At 32.3% G+C, this 23,436-nt stretch overlaps 2 protein-coding genes across 2 annotated transcripts in view; both read right to left on the reverse strand.

The window, feature by feature from the left end:
* LOC139516698 (uncharacterized) overlaps positions 1–9,832 on the reverse strand; it is a 61,338-nt gene extending 51,506 nt beyond the window's left edge. Inside the window, exons 1-3 of the mRNA XM_071306990.1 lie at positions 9,702–9,832; positions 8,239–8,486; positions 6,303–6,468 (exon numbers count right to left, since the gene is read on the reverse strand). Coding sequence (XP_071163091.1) covers positions 6,303–6,468; positions 8,239–8,486; positions 9,702–9,756 — 469 coding nt within the window. The 5' untranslated portion in view covers positions 9,757–9,832. The remainder of the gene's footprint in view (positions 1–6,302; positions 6,469–8,238; positions 8,487–9,701) is intronic.
* Positions 9,833–14,367: 4,535 nt separating this feature from the next.
* On the reverse strand, positions 14,368–16,392 carry LOC139516777 (uncharacterized). The gene is made up of 2 exons (XM_071307110.1): positions 15,663–16,392; positions 14,368–14,432 (listed from the first exon to the last, which is right to left on the reverse strand). The coding sequence occupies exons 1-2, from the start codon at positions 16,390–16,392 to the stop codon at positions 14,368–14,370; spliced, it is 795 nt and encodes a 264-aa protein (XP_071163211.1).
* Positions 16,393–23,436: the final 7,044 nt, after the last annotated feature.

Genomic DNA, 23,436 nt, shown 5'->3' on the forward strand with positions numbered 1-23,436 from the left:
ACTTATAATTACACTTTTCCACGATAGGTATAGTGTCCGGCTAGGATCGTGGTTTTTCGAGTGATTTGATCGGGCTTTTTCGAGTGTGACCACTTTTTTCGAGTGATTATGATCTTGAAAACAAACAGGCTTCCTTTCAGACAAGACGTGACGTGACATTGACGCTTGCGTTAAACATACAAGTTACCCTTCTATCGATAAGTGATATGCCAAAAAATGACTTACATGTCCCCGTCTTTCCACCAACAATACGGCAAGGTCCACGTTTAATGGTCGCACATTTTCTTTAAATTTTGAAACTGATATTACTTGAAAAACAAACAGTATTATTTATTTACTCACATGAAGCAAACCGGGATGCGGTATTCAGTACGTAGGTGAAACTTGACGATATTTATCTAAACGCACGCAAGAACACCTGTATCGTTTTAAAAGACCCAATAAATTCAAAAGTATCATTTATCAACATCTTAAGAAGCACAATCATCCTATTAAATATTTAACAGTTCAACCTTTAGAAGTAGTAAATAAGCAGCCTGGTGAATCTCATTCAAAGTTTGTACGATCACGGAAAATAATTGAACTAAATTGGATTAAAAAAATACAGACAGTCTACCCTCTCGGTCTTAATGATAATATCTTGGGCATTGGTAATATATCAAGAACCGATTATGTTAACATTTTGGATATAGTTACTAAAACTGTTCGTAAAAATCGTTCTCATGGACGTAGAAAAAATCGCAATCAAATAAAATTTCGGCCAACCTTACAAATATTTCGGACCTAATTTCTATTTAAAAAAACAACGGCAGACATTATCTGTTAACCAAGCTCTGTTCTTTAACTATAAATAAATTAGATAAAATTTTAGAGGATTGCAACACAATTTCATATTACAGTCCTAAGTATGAAGTCGTTCAAATTATAATGGCATATTGTTATTCTAAACTGTTTCCCAAAATTGATCGCCCTGAAGATCAGAAAAAAACATTTTATTAAAATAAAGTATGTCAATAAAGGTTTTGATTTTGTAAATATTGCCGGTATATTTAACGACCATTCTGTTAAAGCCCAAATTCCTGGATATTTTGATAATACTGAACTCCCTCTTACTAGTAGGTGATATAACCCTATAAGGGACGATGCATTATTTATCAAGCAGGGAGGAACGTTGCAAATGTTAAGGGGACATGTACATTTTTGAACGTGCAAAGAAGTGGGACCTGATGATTTTTCATTATCTTAATGCATGGGACATACACTTTTTTCAAATGCTTAAGGAGAAAACATTTTATTTTAATTAGCCCAAAAATACACACAAGAAACATTCAAACAGAAACAGAATTTGATAAACAAATTTAGTTTTGACTGGTGTAAATAAGCCCATCTAACTAAATTAAATATTGATCTTACAAAATTCAAGCTTATTAGGTAGTTTGATTTATTGCTGTGAAATGAAAGAATTTAATTTTACAATAGGTAAAAATAAAAATTATATAAATTCAGATAGGCATCTTTAATTTTTTTTATAACTTTTTCAAACCAACTTGGATTTTCATCAAACCATGCAGCTATCTTAGATATATATTAAGCTTACTGAATCCCAGGTCATTTTGTTTTTTGTTGTATTGCTGTCAAATTCAAGAATTAAATTAATCTAGGTAAAAAAAGCTAGAATTTGCATTTCAAACAAAATAGAGATAGTACACTTTAATTATTTTAATAACTTTTTCAAATTAACTTGGATTTTCATCAAACTATGCAGCTATCTTAGATATATATTAAGCTTACTGAATCCAATGTCATTTAGTTTTTTTTTGTATTACTGTAAAATTTAAGAATTACAGTAATCTTGGTAAAAAAAAGCTAGGATTTGCGATTCAGACAAAATAGAGATAGTATACTTTAATTTTTTTAATAACTTTTTTCAAAACAACTTGGATTTTCAGCAAACTATGCAGCTATCTTAAATATATATTAAGCTTACTGAATCCCATGTCATTTAGTTTTTTGTTGTATTACTGTAAAATTTTAGAATTACAGTAATCTTGGTAAAAAAAAGCTAGGATTTGCGATTCAGACAAAATAGAGATAGTATACTTTAATTTTTTTAATAACTTTTTCAAAACAACTTGGATTTTCATCAAACTATGCAGCTATCTTAGATATATATTAAGCTTACTGAATCCCATGTCATTTAGTTTTTTGTTGTATTTTTTTAAGAACTTTTTCTAAAATTTAAGAATTACAGTAATCTTAACAATATTTAATTTAGTTAGTTGGGCTGATTTACACCAGTCAAAACTAAATTTGAAGGTCAAGACTAGTCGAGAATATTAAAATGATTGTCAAAAACATTTATATCACAATAAATATTGTTGCTTTATGTTATTGAAGGTACAGATTGTGTTTTTATTCACTCAATAAATTCATGATATCCATGGGACACATACTTTTTTAATGAATAGAGGTCATGGGACATAACTTTTTTTCCTATCACATAAGCATGGGACAATACTTTTTTCCAAACAAGTTTTGTTATTTGCACCGGTCCCCCTGTTTGATAAATATTGCACCGTCCCTAACCACGTATGCACTCGTTTCAGCGCTCGACTGTTACCCTATTACTTTTTCGTTACTTATTCGCTTTTAATACGCGTGATATACGTTGCATCTTGAAATAAATTGATTTTCAATTGTGTTCATGTCTCTGGTGGTAACTATTTTTATTTGTATATAATCAATTTGCTTTAGTCAAGAATTTTAGTATATTGAAGGACTTTTTGTCTTATTTTTAAAATATGCTTTAAATTGTAAAAATTATTCGAATTAGCTCTCGCCGCGATATAGCCTTTTGTGCTAATGCGGCGTAAAGCAACCAACAATCAATCAATCAAGTGTTCTAAGAGGTAAAATAACACTATTAGTGCGTATGTACCCGTTCCAGTGCTCGATTGATACCCTGTTACTTATTCGTTCCTTATTCGCTCAATACGTTTGTTATACATTGCACCCTTTAAAAAAGAGATTTTAATTTTTTTTATTGTGTCTGGTCATAACTATGTGTTCCTTATTCGCTTTTAATACGCGTAGGAAACATTGAACCTTGAAATAGATCGATTTTTAATTGTGTTCATGTCTCTGGTGGTAACTATGTGTTCTTAGAGGTGAAATAACCCTATTAGCGCGTATATACCCGTTTCAGCGCCCGACTGATACCCTGTTGCTTATTAGTTTCCACCAGAGACAAGAAAGCAATGGAAAATCTGTTTTTTTAAGGTGCAACGTATAACACACGTTTTATAAGCAAACAAGATTATATACTATAACGTGTGTTTAGTACAATTAAATGCAGGGGAAAGTAATGAACAATACAACGATAACTAAAGTATATCTTTTACAAATAAACCCAATACCAGTCGAATAAGTAACAGGGTATCAGTCCAGCGCTGAAACGGGTACATACGCGTTAATATGGTTATTTCACCTCTAAGAACACATAGTTACCACCTTAGACACGAAAATCTTTTTTTAAAAAGTGCAACGTTTAACACACGTTTCATATCCGAATAAGTAACAGGGTATCAGTCGAGCGCTGAAACGGGTTCATACACGCTAAAAGGGTTATTTCACCTCTAAGAACCCATAACTACCACTAGAGACAATGAAAAAACTGAAAATCTCTTTTTTAAAGGATGCAACGTATAACAAACGTATTATAAACGAATAAGTAACAGGGTATCAGTCGAGCGCTGAAAGGGGTACATACAAGCTAATAGGGTGATTTCAGCTCTAAGAACAAAGCACTACCACCAGAGACAAGAAAAATACTGAAAATCTTTTTTTTAAAGATGCAACGTATAACACGCGTATTATAAGCGAATGAGGAACGAATAAGTAACAGGATAACAGTCGAGCGCTGAAAAAAGGTACACACGCGCTAATAAGGTTATTTTACCTCTAGAAACCCATAGTTGCCACCAGAGACACGACAAAAAGTGAAAATCTTTTTTTTAAAGTTACAACGTATAACACACGTTTTATAAGCGAATAAGGAACGAATTAAAAACAAGGTATTAGTTTAGCTCCCAAACGGTGTACAAGCACTAATAGGGTTATTTTACCTCTTCGAACCAAGAACTAACTCCAGACATACGAATATAAAGCAGTTAAAAGGTAGAACGTTTTTAAATCGAATAAGGAACAAATAAGCATCAAATATAAAGTAACAGGTTTCGGTTAATCACAAACACGGATACTTATTAGTTAAAAGGATAATTTTACTTTAACATATTAAGAACTATTACTAGAGATTAGCATATAAAGAATTAAAAAGCGAGAAAAATGTTAAAAATCGAACACGTAACGAATAAGGAATAAGTAACGAATAGGTAACCAATAAGGAATAGGAAATAAGTAACGAATAGGTAACGAATAAGGATTATGGAATAAGTAACGAATAGGTAACGAATAAGGAATAGGGAATAAGTAACGAATAGGTAACGGATAAGGAATATGGAATAAGTAACGAATAAGGAATAAGGAATAAGTAACGAATAGGTAACGAATAAGGAATAAGTAACGAATAAGGAATAAGTAACCAACTTGACGTCCATGTTAATTACTGTATTCAAAATATTCAGGCGCTAATATTTATTGAAATGTAACAAAAATGTAATAAGTGGTGGATTCGAGGGACTGACATTGCATACAGTAAAATTGCCCGAAAAAATATTATTTTTTGCACAAAATGGTTCCAAAAAATAATTCGCCTCGCTCCGCTCGGCGGCTGTCTAACCTTACAGGGCAGGCAATTTACGGTCGCGCGTACCTATAGTGTGTTTAGCTGATGAACTATTGATTTCATTGTTAACTGTCTATATAAATTTCTTACAGTAGAATGTTTCTTATTACATAGCATTTTTTCTGATTTTTCTCTCCTGTCCAGCAGGTTTCTTACTGCGATTTTGATATAAACAGCTGTGCCATAAGGGAATGCTACGCCCGTAGCGTTTTCAGAGAATAAAGTTCTTTCTCTTATGGTTCAGGCCTTGCGGTCATAAAACTTTCGAGCACGATTTTTGTAATCAGACTCAAGAATCAACCAATCAAAATACTGGATTTTGTGTTTCGAGCACTTAATTTGTACTCGGAGTACTGAGTAAGTTTTATGACCGAGAGCCCTGGCTTATTATCTATATCTTGCATGAATAGACAACTGCAATTACGATGATCAGTTTAACACCCGTGATTGTCTCAAAGATATTTTGTTTGACAGCTTTTAACAGATGTATAAGAGGCAGAATCAATTTGCGCAAATTGACGTTTTGAAAAGGTATTAATTGCGCCACTCTCTTTTATTTTGATGGTATTAATTGCGCCAATAAATGAATTGAAATTGCGCCACATTTACCTGTAAATATTTTTTTTACCTATATCATACCTGTACATGTTTTACCTATATCATACATGTAAGTTATAATAAACCTTTCCACTTAATATTTAACTGAACACTCATCAAATTTAAGAAAACTCACCAAAATAAAAGTTAAATATGAATAGAATATTTTTTCACGAGTCAAGATGTCTGATATACCATTCAAGAAAATAGAGTATAATAGGGAAAAACCGGTCATCATTGTTGAAGAACACAAATTCCTTCAGGCATTTGTAAAGAAAACTGGAGAAATAAGGTGGATATGTACAGTTAAGTCGTGTTGTGCTAGGTTATTCAGATTAATCGTGTACAGTTATTTCGAATGGAGAATTAGATCATATTCATGAAACAAATGTCCAGAAATTAGAACGTCAAATTTTGAGAACTGCGTGCAAAGGAAAAACCACCGATATGTTGTCAGAGCGACCTTCAAAAATAATAAATTCAGAAAAGAAAGATTTAAAATATGTGCGTCAGTCAATGTATAAAGAGAGAAGAAAACTGCACCCGGCTCAACCTAAATATCAAGCAGAATTTCACAGAATATTGGATGATAATGGTGTTGTTACAAACAAAGATGATGACTTTGTATTGTGTAACGATCCAGAAAGAGTGATACTTTTATTAGGATGCGAGACTAATTTAATAATTCTGTGTACAATGTCAGAGGAATTTTTTGCTGATGGTACCTATAAATGTTGTCCAAAATATTTCAAACAACTTTATACTATACATGGCTTTAAGAATGGACATTATATTCTCTTAGTAGTCTGTCTATTGCCATTTATACTGAAAAAAGTTATGAATAAATTGAATAAGAACTATCAAACTAACAAAGATCTGCCATGGTGTATGTATAACCTACCTTCAACTTCACAAAGAACCTTTATCAATTGTACATAACAAGCAGCCTCACCATGTGAGCATAAATCTGAATATTGTCTACATATATTCACTGCATTTATAAACGATGCCACAGCATTGACTGGTTCGTTGAGCTTGTTGTATGCAAAACCTTGTCTTAAATAACACTACAATAAAAAAAAAAGTTTGATAGAAGTTAGAAGGTATATATTTCATAGCTTCCCTGTGAGCAACCCTCTGTCAAGGAAATCATGATAGGAAATACAAGCCCGTAAATATCGTTGTCAATTGGGAAATATAAAACCACTAATTCATAGCCCCATTGCTTTCTATGTTAAATTCTGCAATTTCAAGCATATATGGCTTCTTTGTCTTAAGTTCAAATAAAGTGGCAGTTATTTCATGTCAAAACTGTACCTTATCCTGGCTTGTGCTGCAAAAATCAACATACCTTTAATTGCATATTAGAGCGTACTGGTTCCCTGAAGTTTGATAGTACAAAAACAGGAACTTCTGATCTGAACAACAGGTCAAATGTGCCCTTCTATCAAAATTTCATATACTTCTTTATAATTTAAATAAATCTTTCAGCAAGGGTTCTACAGTGATCCCAAGTCCCAAAGCTTTCATTTGATACCACAAATAACCAAATATACCCGCAATTGGCAAAGATACAGCTATGCGTAGGAACTATTTTGTTTAAAATATGTACTACTTTCTTGTATGTTCTTTCCGACCGGGCCTGAATTTGTGGTTCTATACCTATACAGGCGCTGCTTGAATGTTGCTACATATAAATTTCTAGATGTAAGTCAAGATATGAGGCACATTTAACTGTTTCTGTTGTATCATGTGTCTCTAGTTCGATGGGATAGATGCGTTCAACATAGTCACCAATTTTTAATTCTTTAGTGAGAGAACATCATCTTTATAGCGGAACGTAACGTTAAAGGATATTGCTAACTTCTTATCTTTCTTCCTAAGAAGTTCCTGTTTGAAGTCAGCCTCATAATAATAAAGGAACAAGTCGGCAAGAAGAGGGGCACAATTGGTTCCCATGGGAATATCGACAGTCCGTTGAAAATGCGTCCTCCAGACGTAACAAATACGGGATATGTTGTCGATCAAGAAATCAAGCATCTTGATAATGTACGTTTCAGAGAAATTGGGTTTGAACCAGAGTAATTCTTAACAAAGGAGGTTTATCCCTCCCTAACCCCTGATACTTATTTCTACGTTGGGCATTCTTTAAAAAAAAGCAATTCCATCTCTTTCAATTTGTATTTTAGGTTAGAATGGGGAATACTTTAAAGTGTAGAAAGTCAAATGTTTTAATACTATTGCAAGATGAAAGAGTCTTAGATTGTATGTACTCTAAAAAATCTTTGAATTGTTTTAGTATCCACATCCGATTCACGCCAACTCTAGAGTAGGCAGTTTCACAGTAACTTTGAAGCCCGGCTTTGATTGCTGATAAAATAGATATTAATTACTAGTATTTAGAAAGAGGTTTCGTGGAGCACTTGGAAGACCCAGCATTATATCCCGTTGTTACACTTATTTAGCTTAGATATCCAATACATTGATGGAAGATACAGTTCTTCATCTTTGGTTGAAAATCCGAAGGAACATAGAACAGACCTATGATTATCTAGGATTTCCTCTTTGGTAAGTGACGTGAGGGTATATGTTGAGTTTCCAAGTGAATTGTCAATACCTAATTCATTTATCAAGCAGTTTATTTAATGAGATTTACACACAACAGCAATGTTGTTTGGGGCTTTATCTGAAAGCGGACCAATTACATGTATATCAAGAATAGTCTAGCATAATTATGCTGAATAATTTTTATACTGAAGAAATTATAATGAATATTGGCTGAAACGCAAACGAATGTTAATTGGACAAAACATTTGTATCTCTGTGAATGTAATTACCTTGAAATATCCTGGATAATGTAACGAGGCTTGATTAGCATCAAACAAACTTCTTCTGTAATCTCCCAAGTTATAATAGACAAAAGCTCTATTGGACAGTAACTTTCCAAATTCTTCAGGAACATAGATTTGGATCCCCAAAGGAATTGATCGAGTGTAAGCATCAAGAGCTTTTTCATAATCTTTATTGTTCATTGCTTCTAAAGCGACACGGTTCAGTTGTTGTATTGCTGCCAGAGTAGTCTTAACTGAAAGGTAATAGATAGTTCTCTAGAATTTATTATTTTTAATGAGAATGATTTGACTAGATTTTATTTCTTCAAATTCTTCCCTTATTGTTCGCAATTCGTTTTTTTATGTGAATAAACATAAGATCACTTGGCAAGACTAGGAAGTCAACAACAAATGGAAGTTTTTAACGACCTTGACTGGCTATACAGCTCTGGCACGGTCGGTCAAAATCAAACTCCCATTAAAATAACAGTATTAAGGTGGTCGTGATTGTGATATGATCGTGACGTCACGTTTGATTCTGATTATATATACACATCTACAAAATAGCGCATATTGACAACACTTCGTCCAATCAAATAGCTTTAATTGTTTATAGAAAAGGGAAGGAATTCATTAAGTATTGTGCGAGGAGCAATTATGAATAAATAAGAGTCCCATAGCTCATATTCCTATTAATATATAGGTTTTCAGAATATTTCTTAACGATAGAATAATACCATTAAGAAACACATAATAAAACACATAATAAAAGATTTTCAAACGATATATAATGTAATGAAATGATAACATTCCTTAGAAACAGGAATCTGAACCATACCATCATGAATTAAACTACTATCATGATAATGTTAGAAGGTGAGCCATATAAATTTATGAAAATAAATAACTTTAGACACTGGTTTATAATTTTCATTTTCTAGGCACTGTGCCGACACCACTGCAGGCGAAACACCCTTTTTATTCGAAATTGGAATGAGTCTTCTTTCTTATCCACCTCCCCAGCATGTATAAGCTCAATATCTGGTAAATCACTCCATATATAATGAAATCCTTTTGCACGTATATGACATAAAAACTATTCATTGTCAAAAAAATGGTTATTGCTTATGCCAAGTTCACATGAACATTTAATTCGAATTGAATTCAGATTCGCTAATCGCTGTCACACACTCTTCCTTTTAAATTCGAATTGGCTAATTCGCATTAACCCATTCGCAGTAGAAATCCGTTTTTGTTGATACAAATTAAAAGTTAATGTCGTTCGGACAGTAAAGCAAATTTGACGCGCTTTGCAATTCGAATACGAATTTACGTTTGGACGTTAAATGTTTCGAATGCGAATTAAACTAATTCGAATTGTTAATGCGAATTGAATTCGAATTACGTGTGAACGCAGCATTATATTGTTCAAACTTTCTATTAAGATAAAGAAAATTATAAAAACATACCAAATTCTAGATCCGGAATAGCTTGCACTCCCGGAGGTGGTGGAGGGTAGGCCATAATTGTGTTGCTTCTTTTCCTAAGGAATTGCTCTTGCAATTTTCATCTATTCGTGGATGTCATGTTCACTAAGCATCTGAAATAATGTAAATGAGTAAGTGACCTTTGAAACCTGAATAACATGAAATTTAAGTAAATAAAACAGTGACTGTTTATGGTATAAGTTGCTAATAAATAATATGGACAGTAACATATATAATATGATTGTAAATACAAAAATAGTACACAGTCCTGTAATCATTATAATGATTGAAAGTCAGAATGTTTCCCTTGTAGTAGCAGTGTATGTCAAGGTGAATATATATCCCTTTTTATTTTTGCCTTATTTATGGGATCATAACTATCAAACTGTAACTCAAATGAACTGGTAACAATTTCTAACGAACTGATGGCAGAATCGCAAGTAGATCTCCATAAGCAACTTGGCTCAGAACAGGATTATTGTTCTATATGGAAACTAAAAGTGAATGCTGGTAAAAGTTAAGTCATTGCTGTTTCTATAGGTACACTTCCAATGAACCATAGTTTGAAATTGAAAGATATAGAACTAGAAATAGAAAAAAGTTTTAATTATTTATGTATCTTATTTGCAAGGAATGGGACCTTTTAAGTGAGCGAAACAATCCATAGGCATCAAAGATACTAAGGCTTTCTTTGGGGTCCTTATAATCATGCAGAAATCATGGTCTCAAAATCAAAACATAGCTAGAATTATTTAATAAATTAAAATTATCAAACCTTTTTTTACTGTATGGGTGCGAGGTAGGGGTTTCTGAATAAAAGAAATAACCGAAAAGGTCCACTTAAAACTTTGACTACATTTAAAATCGTCTACCCAATCGTATCAATATAAGATAAACTTGTGAGATATCCTCTAGAAATTAACATAAAAAGTGTCAGAAATTTTCAGAGAACAGATTTTAGTGTTAAATCACATAAAAAATATTCTGAATGAAAGAGTCTTCCAAACTGCATATTCGGAGTATTTAAAGATAAACTTTAGTTATGAAGTTTGCTGGTATATTTATTTCAGACAAAATTCTAGCAGATTTAGAACAACAAATCCTAAATTACATATTGAAGCTGGTGGATGATATAACACCAACAGACAGTTGAAAAACTGAATTCATAGACGAGTTATACTTTATATTAGATTGTCATTTTTAACAGGTCGGGAATAAATAACAAAAACAAATAGTTACAGCAAACCAAATATTTTAAGATATGAATTAGCATTGAGGGTATGATAAAAGAAGCAAAGCTCATTTAACTTTGCATCAATACACTCCAGGCTTTACCTATTGTGAATCATCCCTATGTGTGTTGTTGGTAAAATGTCTTGTACTAATTGTATTTAATGAACTATTTTATGCCCCCGCCGTAGCGAAGGGGCATTAAGTTTTACCCTTGTCCGTCTGTACCTACGTCCGTTCGTCCATTCATCCGTCCGTACGTCCCAAAGTTGGTTTCCGTTCTCTAACTTTAGTTTGCATCAACCAAGTGTTATGAAACTAACACACAATGCTTATTATCACAAAACACAGATCAAGTTTGAATTTTGTGGCTTCGCTTTTATCGATCTAGAGTTATACTCCTTTACAAATTGAAAAATTGCTGGATTTTTAGTTTCCGTTCTCTTACTTTAAGTTTGCCTTTATCAATTGTTATGAAACTTATACACAATGCTTATCACCACAAAATATAGATCAAGTTCGAATTTTGGTGGTGTCACCTGAACCGTTCGAGAGTTGCCCCTTCAAAAATAGAAAAATTGCTGAATTTTGTCGTTTCCGTTCTCTAACTTAAGTTTGACATTACCAAATGATATGAAACTTATACATGCACACAATGCTTATTACCACAAAAAAACCAGATCAAGTTCGAATTTTGGTGGTGTCACTTTAACCATTCTAGAGTTATGCCCCTTTACAAATGGAAAAATTACTGAATTTTTCGTTTCCGTTCTCTAACATAAGTTTGATTTGCCAAATGTTATGAAACTTACACACAATGTTTATTACCACAAAACTCAGATCAAGTACAAATGGGTAATCTTTCTTTCAGAATCCAAGTAAGCGGATTTAAGCGGATAATACGGTCTACTACAATTCGCCCATTGAAATCAAAAATGTATCCGGACTACCATAAATGACCCCCATAAATCTGTTAAAAAAAATATTATGAACTTACTTCTGACGATAAAGGAATTCAGAATGTGTCCTATAGGTGAATTGTAAGCGCATCTCTGAATAGATATACGTTTTTTAAAATGTCCGATATAAATTCTGGTTATGATAAAACGTAGAAGGGCCTGTATTTATATACCAATTATATGTGGAAGGTTCACAGAAACTATCGTTCACTTTTACTTTTCAATTAAAATCGTACATTCCCCTTTAGATAAGATAAAAAAACTGTGTTGCCTTTATCCATATATTAATGTTTATCAGGTTACGGTAATAAAGGTTTAATAAAAGTTTAAATTCCGTATTTCCCTCTTTTTCTGTATTCTTAACCTTGTACTTGTCGGGGACCTTTTTACTGTGTGATGTCACTATATTACTACACGTTTAGAATTGTCTAAATGTAATGTTCGATTAGAAAACTTGCTCAAACCCATCTACCTACCCCTTCATTCGCCTTTTTTGGATTATTTTTCTGCTGTTGTTTTTTTTAAATGTTTTTCAGGTTTATAGTTAGTGGTGATTCAGCAGACGTGGAAAACTGATTTAGCAAAAGGAAATGAATTGTTCGGAATAAAAGGAATAATATCATGAACTGTCGACTTCAAAAAATGTATAAGAATTGCAGTATATGGTTATATCAAGTTTACAAGTTTAACAGTCATTCCGATTTCATGATTTACTGAAGGATTGCTTTGGAGGATGGAAGTTTTAGACGAATTGTTTTATTTGAATATTTAATACATACAAGTTTATTAGAAACAGACAGTGCTCGTTTTGTTAAAACTTTAATATTTTGAATTTCAGTTTTATACTTTCAAAAAAGGGACATTTCTAATGCATTTTGATAGTTGTTTTTCGTATTATTTTTAATCAAACAATTGTTGCAGTGTTCACGCAGGGGCGGGACCTGACAAGATGATGGGGAGTTCATGACCCTATAATTCTACGTTAGACCATATGCTACAATATTTTTCTGTGGTACCACAGCGATGTGGGTTTTTTTTATAAATGTTTTTCACGTAACCAGAGCGGCCGGTTAATTACTGCTACCAGTTTTGAATTATTCTATCCTCCGAGTACCGGGGAAGCGTTATTCAGCTTATGATCTAGCGTCAGTGTGGGATCGTGCTCCTCGTTCACTCTAATTTCACTAGAGGAACTTTTGTTTCTTCTGTTACAAGAAGAGCACCTACTTGCCAATATTACAAACGACGGCGGTTTGTATCGTCTTACCATACCTCGTTTACTGTTTTTTACTGCTGTTGATATTATTCCTCATATTATTTCTTGAATTATATAAATCTTAAAATTGAGAATGGAAATGAATCAGAGTATAAGACATGCGGATTAATTGCCTATGAGACAACTCGGATGTTTAAACAATGTGAGTGTAGGCAACCAAAGGTGACCGTACAACCTTCCATAATGAGCAAATTCCATACCATATGTGACCTATTTTATTCCATTTATTAAAATCTTTTATTAATTATACTTCTGACTGATAGTTTAGAACAAACTACGCAATAATCCCTATGAAGAACATTTGTCACAGATACATATTGATAATAAGGACTTTCCACTTTTCCGTGGAAAGACCTATTGGTTTTCTTCTTTTGATTATTTTTTTTCTTTGTGACACAAAATTGACAAACAAAAGTCAATTTTGTCTCACAAAATTGAATCTTGTCTCACACAACTGACTTTTGTGTTTTAATTTCCATATCAGGTAACAAAAGTCAATTTTGTATGCAAATAAGTTTATATTTGCATACCTTTTTGACAAAATTGATTTTTGTTATGACAAAAATGAATTTTGTCTACAAAAATGAATTTTGTCATCACAAAATTGAAGTTCTCATAAAACAAGTCTGTATCACATAGTTTTGTAAGACAAAAATTATTTTGTTATGACAGAATTGAACTTTGTACAAAACTACAAGAGTCCCATTCGGCGCCCCGTACTCACTGCGTAATAAATCGGTATCATATCGTGTACTTAATCAATAAAGATAAAATACTTCAGTTTAGTGTTTGTTTTGCTTGACACAATGCACAAGCAAATAATACGTGTAATAATAAACATTTTCTGCATACGAATTATGAAAACGTCTTTAGACAGTACCCAGAGAGAATTGTATTTTGACTTTTTCAAATGTACGTCCGAAAATTGAACAAAAGGATGCACGTTCGCTGCTCTGTTTCAAAATAACCAGCTTATCAAAAGAATATTATAAATTGATAGTATATAAATAATGAAACTAAAAACGAAAGAAAAAACGGAAGGGTCTGTTTGCTTGTTTTCGAGATATAAGCCATTGGTAATTACAAATATAAGATGTGATATTAATAATATTATCCATGTGATATTAATAATATTCTCAATGTGATATTCATAATATTCTTCAAAACAAATAGTTACAAACAATTAACATACACTAAAGTCTAACTTACTCATAAACGTGACCCAGTCTGAAGAAGTCCTTATTGTACCTGAAATTGTGTTTTATTTATTTTCCATTAGCATTTTAATTTTACATCCATTCACTTCATACATCGACAATGTTAACAACCTTTTCATAAGATTATAAGTTCGTGCATCAGTAGTAATTAAAAATTCTAAAGGTTATTTAATGCTTCAAGAAGCATAAAAGTCAATAAATAAAATTTTACATTCAGTTGCACAATTTGACACGTATTTAAAAATAATTTCATTGAATTACATACCTACCGTTACATAGTTACGTTAATCATGTATAGTTTCACCTGAAGATTGTTATTTAAACATGAAAGTACTAGTGAATTAAAACTATTCATACCGGAAATGTTGGATTTTTTGAAAACAAAACACTAAAAAGTGTTGAATATCATTGCACAAAGATGGAAAAACTGAACAGATGATATAAATTATACAATAATTGCAAATTTTTCGGCTCAACAAATGGCCTTCTTCGTTGACAAAAGTTTTAACAATAATGAGATATAATGTATAAGGTGTAAACATAGATCACTAATAATACAGGTAAATTTTGATCGATTGATTTTAATCCAAAATCCTGAATATAATAATATAAACACTAGACTGTAAATTTAATTATTTCTTTCTATTGATTCCATCTGGATGGAGGACACCCAGTGTTTTTATCCAAAACCACTCCCGATTTTCTCTTTGCCTATTTTGCCATGTACAATCCTGTTCGATCACAAGGATCTTCATGTGATCAAAATCTTTCAGATTGTGATCTGGTAACCTGAAATGTTGGCTGACAGGAATATACGGTTTTTTTGTGAGGTCACTCCTGTGGCCATTGAGGCGTTTGTGAAATGGCTGCATAGATTCACCAACATATTGGAGACCACATCTAGGACACTCAAGAACGTAAATCACGTTTGAGCTTTTGCAGTTGACATTGCAAAAGATCTTGTATGTCTTTTCTGTGGTCTTACTGTGAAATGTTGATGAATGCTGCAATTGGTTGCAACATTTGCAGCGCTTGTCCCCACAAGGCTGACAATTACCTACAGTATGGTTAGGTTTGGAAAGGTCAGCACGGACAAGTATATTTCTCAGGCTGTTAGGTTGTTTGAAGGCAATCATGGGAGGCTCAGGAAAGATTTTGGATAACTTCGAATGTTTCTCGATTGCTGTCCAATGATCACGAATGGTCTTGAAACTATTTCTCAGGCATGGATGGTAGGTGAGCACACATGGGATTCTTTTACTTTTCTGTTTATCTTTGTAAGTTAGCAGACTGCTTCTGGGGATGGATTCTGCTTTTCGAAAACTATTTTTGATGTTTTTGTGTTTATATCCCCTTCTTTTTAAATGTCCTTTAAGCTGCCCCAGACGTTGTTTTGCAGTGTCTTCAGAGGAGCAGATTCGCCTTATTCTGAGAGCTTGGCTGTATGGAATGCTCTTCGTGCAGTGTGGAGGATGGCAACTTTCAGGCGACAGGTATTGATGAGTATCTGTAGGTTTAGAGTATATATCTGTGTTTATTATACCTACAGAGAGGGTGGTAGATGTATCAAGGAAGTTTATGGTGGAATTAGATGTTTCATGGGTGAATTTGATGGTAGGGTGTTGATTGTTAGCATTTGTTATAAAAGTTTGTAATTTTTGGTCTCCCTTGTCCCATTTCATGTCAACGTCATCAATAAATCGATACCAGGAAAGCGGTTTTTCGATGGAGCACTCCAGCAGTTGCTTTTCAAATTTACCCATGAATATATTGGCATAAGATGGAGCCATTTTTGTACCCATAGCAGTGCCATTTGTCTGTAAATAGTGTTCTCCTTGGAATGTGAAGTTGTTCTTTTTCAAGACCTTAGTAAGCATTTCAACTAAGCAATCAGTAGGTGGAATTTTAAGAGATCGAGAGTCCCAAATTTCTCTACATGCTTCAATACCATCCGCATGGGGAATATTCGTATAGAGAGAGGTGACATCCATAGTGACAAGAGTAGTATTGGCAGCTCAAACGTGATTTACGTTCTTGAGTGTCCTAGATGTGGTCTCCAATATGTTGGTGAATCTATGCAGCCATTTCACAAACGCCTCAATGGCCACAGGAGTGACCTCACAAAAAAACCGTATATTCCTGTCAGCCAACATTTCAGGTTACCAGATCACAATCTGAAAGATTTTGATCACATGAAGATCCTTGTGATCGAACAGGATTGTACATGGCAAAATAGGCAAAGAGAAAATCGGGAGAGGTTTTGGATAAAAAAAAACTGGGTGTCCTCCATCCAGATGGAATCAATAGAAAGAAATAATTAAATTTACAGTCTAGTGTTTATATTATTATATTCAGGATTTTGGATTAAAATCAATCGATCAAAATTTACCTGTATTATTAGTGATCTATGTTTACACCTTATACATTATATCTCATTATTGTTAAAACTTTTGTCACCGAAGAAGGCCATTTGTTGAGCCGAAATATTTGCAATTATTGTATAATTTATATCATCTGTTCAGTTTTTCCATCTTTGTGCAATGATATTCAACACTTTTTAGTGTTTTGTTTTCCATCTATTTATCGGTATTGTTACACAATCTTTCAGACTCATATAATTTTTCCTGTTTGTGTAGTATTGTCAATTTTGATGATCCAATACCTATTAAGTTTACTGGTTGGTAGATTCTTATAGACTCTATATATATAATATATATATATATATATATATATATATATATATATATATATATATATATATATATATATATATATATAACTCGTCTAAACATCAATGTTAGATCTGTAAATTTGCTTTCGCAAATTTTTGGTTCTTCCCTCGCCGGGATTCGAACCCATGCTACTGTGATAACGTGACACCAAATCGCCTGCACTGCAGCCGTCCCGCTAGACCACACGACCACCTGGGCTCTATATATATATATATATATATATTTAGTCTAAATTGAAAATAACGTTCAAAGCTATGATTGCGTTGAATAAAAACCGCAATTTTTATACGTGTGCATGTAAAACAAATTTCGTTGTAGAGGGGTCTATATACAGCACAAATAACATTTTCCAAAAGACCAAAAATGTAAAAAAATAGTATATTTTAACAAAACGCATTTGACTAACAGGTCGAACAACTGATGCTCTTAAACCCTGCTGACTGTCATTTACGATTGCCAAATAAATTGATCGCAATTAAGATGTAACAAAGTGGATTTTTGTATATCTCCAATACATTTATTGTGTGGAACATTAATATGAACATCAAACACTCTCTCTCCAGTTAGGGTGTAGTATCGTACCATCCTAAAGTATAAGTGAGGAACACAAACAGTATCATGCCAATAACTGGGTTTAGAATAGATGTGTTTATTCCGATGCAAAGGCCCTGTGAGTGAATAGTCTGTGTGGTTTTTTTTTTTTGTTTTTTTTAATTAATTAACATGAATTGGTATGTCATTATTAACGAATTAGTTAACTTAAGTATAATACTTCACCTACTTGTAAAATTACATCGTTTCCACGCTGAATAAGTGTAGAATGTCATGGCGTTCCTGTGTATTACCACCATTGATTTTCTGTAAATATTCTTTTTAAAGATCACTATTTTTAACTACTGATTTTTACCAGGTATATAATCATATATGGCAAAAGACCAAGAAGTTTATGCATTGTCTATTCACAAACTACTACGCAGGGCATATCATAGTATCGCCATATTGTAAATACGTGTAGATATATACTAGTAGTTATAATCATTATTGATAAAAATTGCTTGAACATGCATTTATACCATACATACGCAAGTAAAGTTGATACACATTATAAGTGTAAAAATCAATGCTGTGCTTCTCATGCATAAAATATTTCTTAATGTCATTTATAAACAATCTATAATACTAAAATAACGAGGTCCACTTTGTCAGCCGTCATCGGGTCAAAACGACAAATCAAAGAATTCAATTTTATATATAGCCAATATAGGAAATGGTGTTGATTAAAAATTACACCACTCCATACCCTTTTGTTTTCCGCATAATTAATAGTGGCAATAATTAACGAGTTCCGGGTCGAATCCGATACCGATACCAATAGTATATTCACCCGTTACCTATTACATTATCTGTACGTTCCGCATCTGACAGGCGCACTACCAAACGGTATATTTCGGATTTTGCTATATACACGGGTCATAATTACAGGGTTGCAGTACTATTTATTCAATCATTGACAAATTGTTCCCTATTGCAGAATTTAATCAGTAAGACTTTCTAAGATGACAATACGAATACTAAAATTCTGGACTTAAAATAAGGCGTATAAGTAGTTTTCAATTTGTTAGCGGGCAAGACGTAAAACAGCTAATCAAATTAGTTTATTATTTATAACTAATATAGGACAATGCTGTTGATAAAAAAAAATACTCCCTTCCAGGACCTTTTGTTTTTCAAATAATTTATATTACCAACAATTGAGAAGTCCCAAGTCGACGGGTTCAACTCATAGTTATATACTTTAATTCAGTTACGGACCCGCGATATCACGGGTGTGTTCTAGTATTAATAAAAATTCCGTGTTTAAAAAAATGAAATCATCCAAACCCATCTCGAATTGACTATGCATGAGGGATTTTATACCTTGTAATTTCTTTATAATTTCAAAATTTATAAACGGACAATTTAAAAAAGGTTTGTTATAAATTGAGTCAGACTGAGTACCGAGGTACTAAAGTACTGACTACTGAACTGATGATGCCCTCTGTGACTGCAACAGTACCTACGCCAAACACTGTTTTTTCTGTCAGAAACCACTTAGTTGTCTTACATATGTTATAATACATGTTACGAAAAGGTATATCCGCGATGCTGGGGTTGACAAATTACACTTTAAATATGGGGACTGTATCAAAACGCAAAAGAGATTACTTGTGTATACATTGGATTTTTATTTAAAAACTGCATTTCGCAGGCAATTCCGTATGGAACGAATATTCAATAACATTTATACCATAAGAAATATAAGAAATATATATTAATAATTTCCATTAATTTTTAAGAAAATATACCGCAAAAAATGGGGGGACGGTCATGTTAATGCAGTAGATGTGCGGTACAACGGAGACACGGGGTACATACTTGTGTGAATTCTTTGACGATCTTGCAAATAATCTTAAGTATTATATTCTGTTTTATACCTACTCTTAAATATATATGTAACGGTCATTTTTATATAGTTTAAAAAAGCAAACGTGTATGTATTTTGATCCAGTTGTTTGCCACCTAAATTTTTACATAACGGGTTTTTTTTTAAACAACTTAAACAAGATTTTTATACAATTTAAACTTGAGGCATGTTGCATTATATAGTTTTAGAAAATTTACGCCTTGTCCTATAGCTTCGAAGGCATGTATTTTCTTTCTTAATTTCCTTCCAACTTTGTCTCAATTTAAAAAGTTTTAGCTCATTTTGTATTTAATTTCTTTATAAAGGGTTTGTGATTGATTGATTGTTGGTTGCTTAACGTTCAGTGGCAAATATTTCATGTATGTTCAGAACGAGAAGAGTTTCAAAAGCATTGCATAATGACTGAACATTTACATCTTAACACCACCTTATGCAGATATTTTGTATTTCATAAATTCCTGAAACGTTTTGTGGAAATTCGCCAACCGTTTCATAAGAAAATGACAATATGAACAAAGTGACACAGATGACCGATGGGTCTTTCCACTATTTAAGCTAACAGTGCTAGAGGTTTCTTTAAAAAAATATATTTATTTTTATATTAAATCTGTTTGATGGGTACTTATTACTACTCTACGGAAGTACCAGTTGTTGTTTCAGGTAGAATGGGGGGGGGGGATAGGATTAAATTTTTAAACGGCAGGACTAGAGTTTTGAGTTAAGAAAACGCAGAATGAGCAATTTGGCCAAAGAAAAAACCTAAAATTTAACTGGCTTACTATGTATATATAAATAAAAATAAATAAATAAATAATCTTTATTTCAAGAGGATGATCCCATTAGTTAAAACTAATCTTCCTGAGTGTCCTCAAAATAATAATAACATATTTATAATTACATAGAGTATTATAAAGTTATATTATACACAATATACAATTGTATTTAAATAATAATGAAAAAGCATATTAATTTGCACAATTGATGAAAAATTTGTAACATTTTGTTTTAAAAGATACAAGTGTATTACTCATTTTTATTTCATTTGGTAAACTGTTCCATATTTGAGAACCTGAATATGTAAATGTTTTCTTTAAAAAATTTGTTTTTGGTTTTGGAAGATTTAATACTTTTTCATCAGCTGAACGTAAGTTATAATTTTGATTATCAGTAAAATGAAAATTTTCTTGTAAATAGTTAGGAACCATACCATTTAATGATTTAAATACAAGTATTGCCTTTTGGTATTGAATGCGTTTTTCCACATTTAACCAGCGTAAACTATTAAACAATAAACTGGATGATGTCATTATGTCAGCTTCTACTATAACCCTAGCAGATTTCTTTAATAACTTATTAAGTTTATTTATTCCACTTTCACAACAGCTTCCCCATATATTGCAACAATAATCAAATAATGGCAGAATATAAGCATTAAAATAGATAATACGTATATGCATAGGTAAATATTTTCTTATCTTTTGTAATAAATTGATTCTGTTTGATATAGTACATGACATTTTATCTATCTGCTGATTCCAATTTAGGTTTTTGTCAATATATAAACCAAGAAGTTTTTCACAATCTACATTTTCTATTTGTTCATTTGAAATATTGATATCTAAACTGTTTCCAGTTGAACAAAGTCTTTGTTTTGAACCAATAATCATTGATTTACACTTTTTGGCATTTAATTTCATACAATTTTGCGCACACCAGTTTTCAATTACATGAATATCATTTTGAAGGTTAGAAGTTAACTGAAGTAAATTATTACCTTTACAATGTAATGTAGAATCATCTGCATATAAATCTATTAATGAATGTTCTATATTAAGTGGTAAATCATTGATATATAAAATAAATAACAAAGGGCCCAGGATAGAACCTTGTGGTACCCCAGTTTTTATGCATTTAGTATTAGACATGACGTTATTGACATTAACTTGTTGGCTTCGTTCAAACAAGTATGACTTAAACCAGTCAAGTGTACAATTTGAAACATTATAATATTCAAGTTTTTTCAATAAAATTATATGATTAACCAGATCAAAAGCTTTCTTTAAATCTAAAAATATAACTCCGTTTATCTCTCCATTATCTATATTTGCCAACCATTCATCTACTAATTTAGTAAGTGCAGTAGTACACGAATGTTTAGGTCTGAAACCTGACTGTGTAGTATTAAGAAGGTCATTACTATTTAAAAATATATACAAACTATTAGCTATATGTCGTTCTATGATTTTTGAGAGACAAGGCAAAACTGCTATTGGTCTATAATTATCAGGATTACAGGCATCGCCACTTTTAAAAATTGGGCAAACTCTTGCAGTTTTAAAAATACTTGGAAAAAAATTATCAATCTAGAATCGAATGAACTGGTATAACCCTCAGCCTCCCTTTTTCTAGACCACCCACTCATGCGCGCGTACACCTTTTATGTCTTATGACAGGTTTTAGCCAGCAATAATATCACACAAGCAATTGTCGTATAGGATGTTACATAATGATTTTCTAGATAAATGTAATTTGAATTAACCAAGACGCACAAGACTTAAATTTTACCTATTTAAATCTATAATCAATGTTTTGACACCGTCCCCAAATTTAAAGTCTATTTGTCAACCTCATCGTCGAGAATATACCTTTTCGTAACATGTCTAGATTACATTGGCAAATGGCCTTTTTTTTAAAGAAATTAATGTAAAACATGAAAGGAACTATATTTTTTTCTACGCATTCACAATTTGGTCATTCGTATAAGACGAAATACCGTTGATTTCAAAGGATGAAAGAAAATATCAAACAGCTATCAAAATCTTTAAGTATGAGAACCATTAAAGTTGCGAAGACAAACCTAACCTCATAACTAAGTGTGTGACTAGGTACTCAAAAAATAAAAGGTGAACAACATGAATCCCACAAAAAAAACCGGTCATGATCATATATGACACCGATAATACTTAACGCTCAGCCAATTTATAGTGGCATCTGTTAAAACTCAGAAAAGATCGGATTAGATACTTTCGAAAGTATGACTTCATCATGATAGGAAACGGAAGCCCTGGAATATCGCATCCAATGGCAGAAACATATTTCATAAGAAAGAGCTGATAATATGTTCTAATCAAGAAATGAAAATTTCGCTCTAAGTAAACGGGCAAAATATAGTTTTGTTTTATAAAAAAAAGTAGTTTTTTTGTTAATTCTAAAATGCAAGTCGCGATAACTTGACACAGGATTCACTAATTCCGTCAGCTCGATTCTTTTGTACGTGATGGAAGCTTCTTATGACTCATCTTGTCGATTTGCTCTTTTTATTAAACTTCCGCGGCATCGTGCGAATAACTGTTTAAATGGCATTACATCCCTTTTTTGCAAAATGTAATGCGGGGTGGTGATCTCTTAACAAAAAATGACTTACCAACTATAAGGATTATATATGCAGCTATGACAGCCATAATAGGTGTAAAATATTGTCTTTCGGGAAGTTCGTATACGTACATTGTGGTCAAATTAAATTAAACAAAATATATAGAAATTTGAAGAAATTGGTGTTTCAATTTCAATAATTCCTTTAATAAGCATAAGCTACGAGATATAAACAAATCAAATTTTTTTTCAATGAGGAATAGTTTAAAAAAATAATTCGATTTTAACAGCCAGTTTCGGACAGTGTTGTTCAATTTTGTCAAAATAAGCCAAGAAACATCTTTGATGATATATAGTTATTGTTCAATTTTGTCAAAATAAGCCAAGAAACATCTTTGATGATATATAGATACAGTATATATAGATATAGGAAGATGTGGTGTGAGTGCCAATGAGACAACTCTCCA

Source organism: Mytilus edulis, chromosome 1, assembly GCF_963676685.1.
Source record: "Mytilus edulis chromosome 1, xbMytEdul2.2, whole genome shotgun sequence".
In the NCBI taxonomy this organism is placed as follows: Eukaryota; Metazoa; Mollusca; class Bivalvia; order Mytilida; family Mytilidae; genus Mytilus; species Mytilus edulis.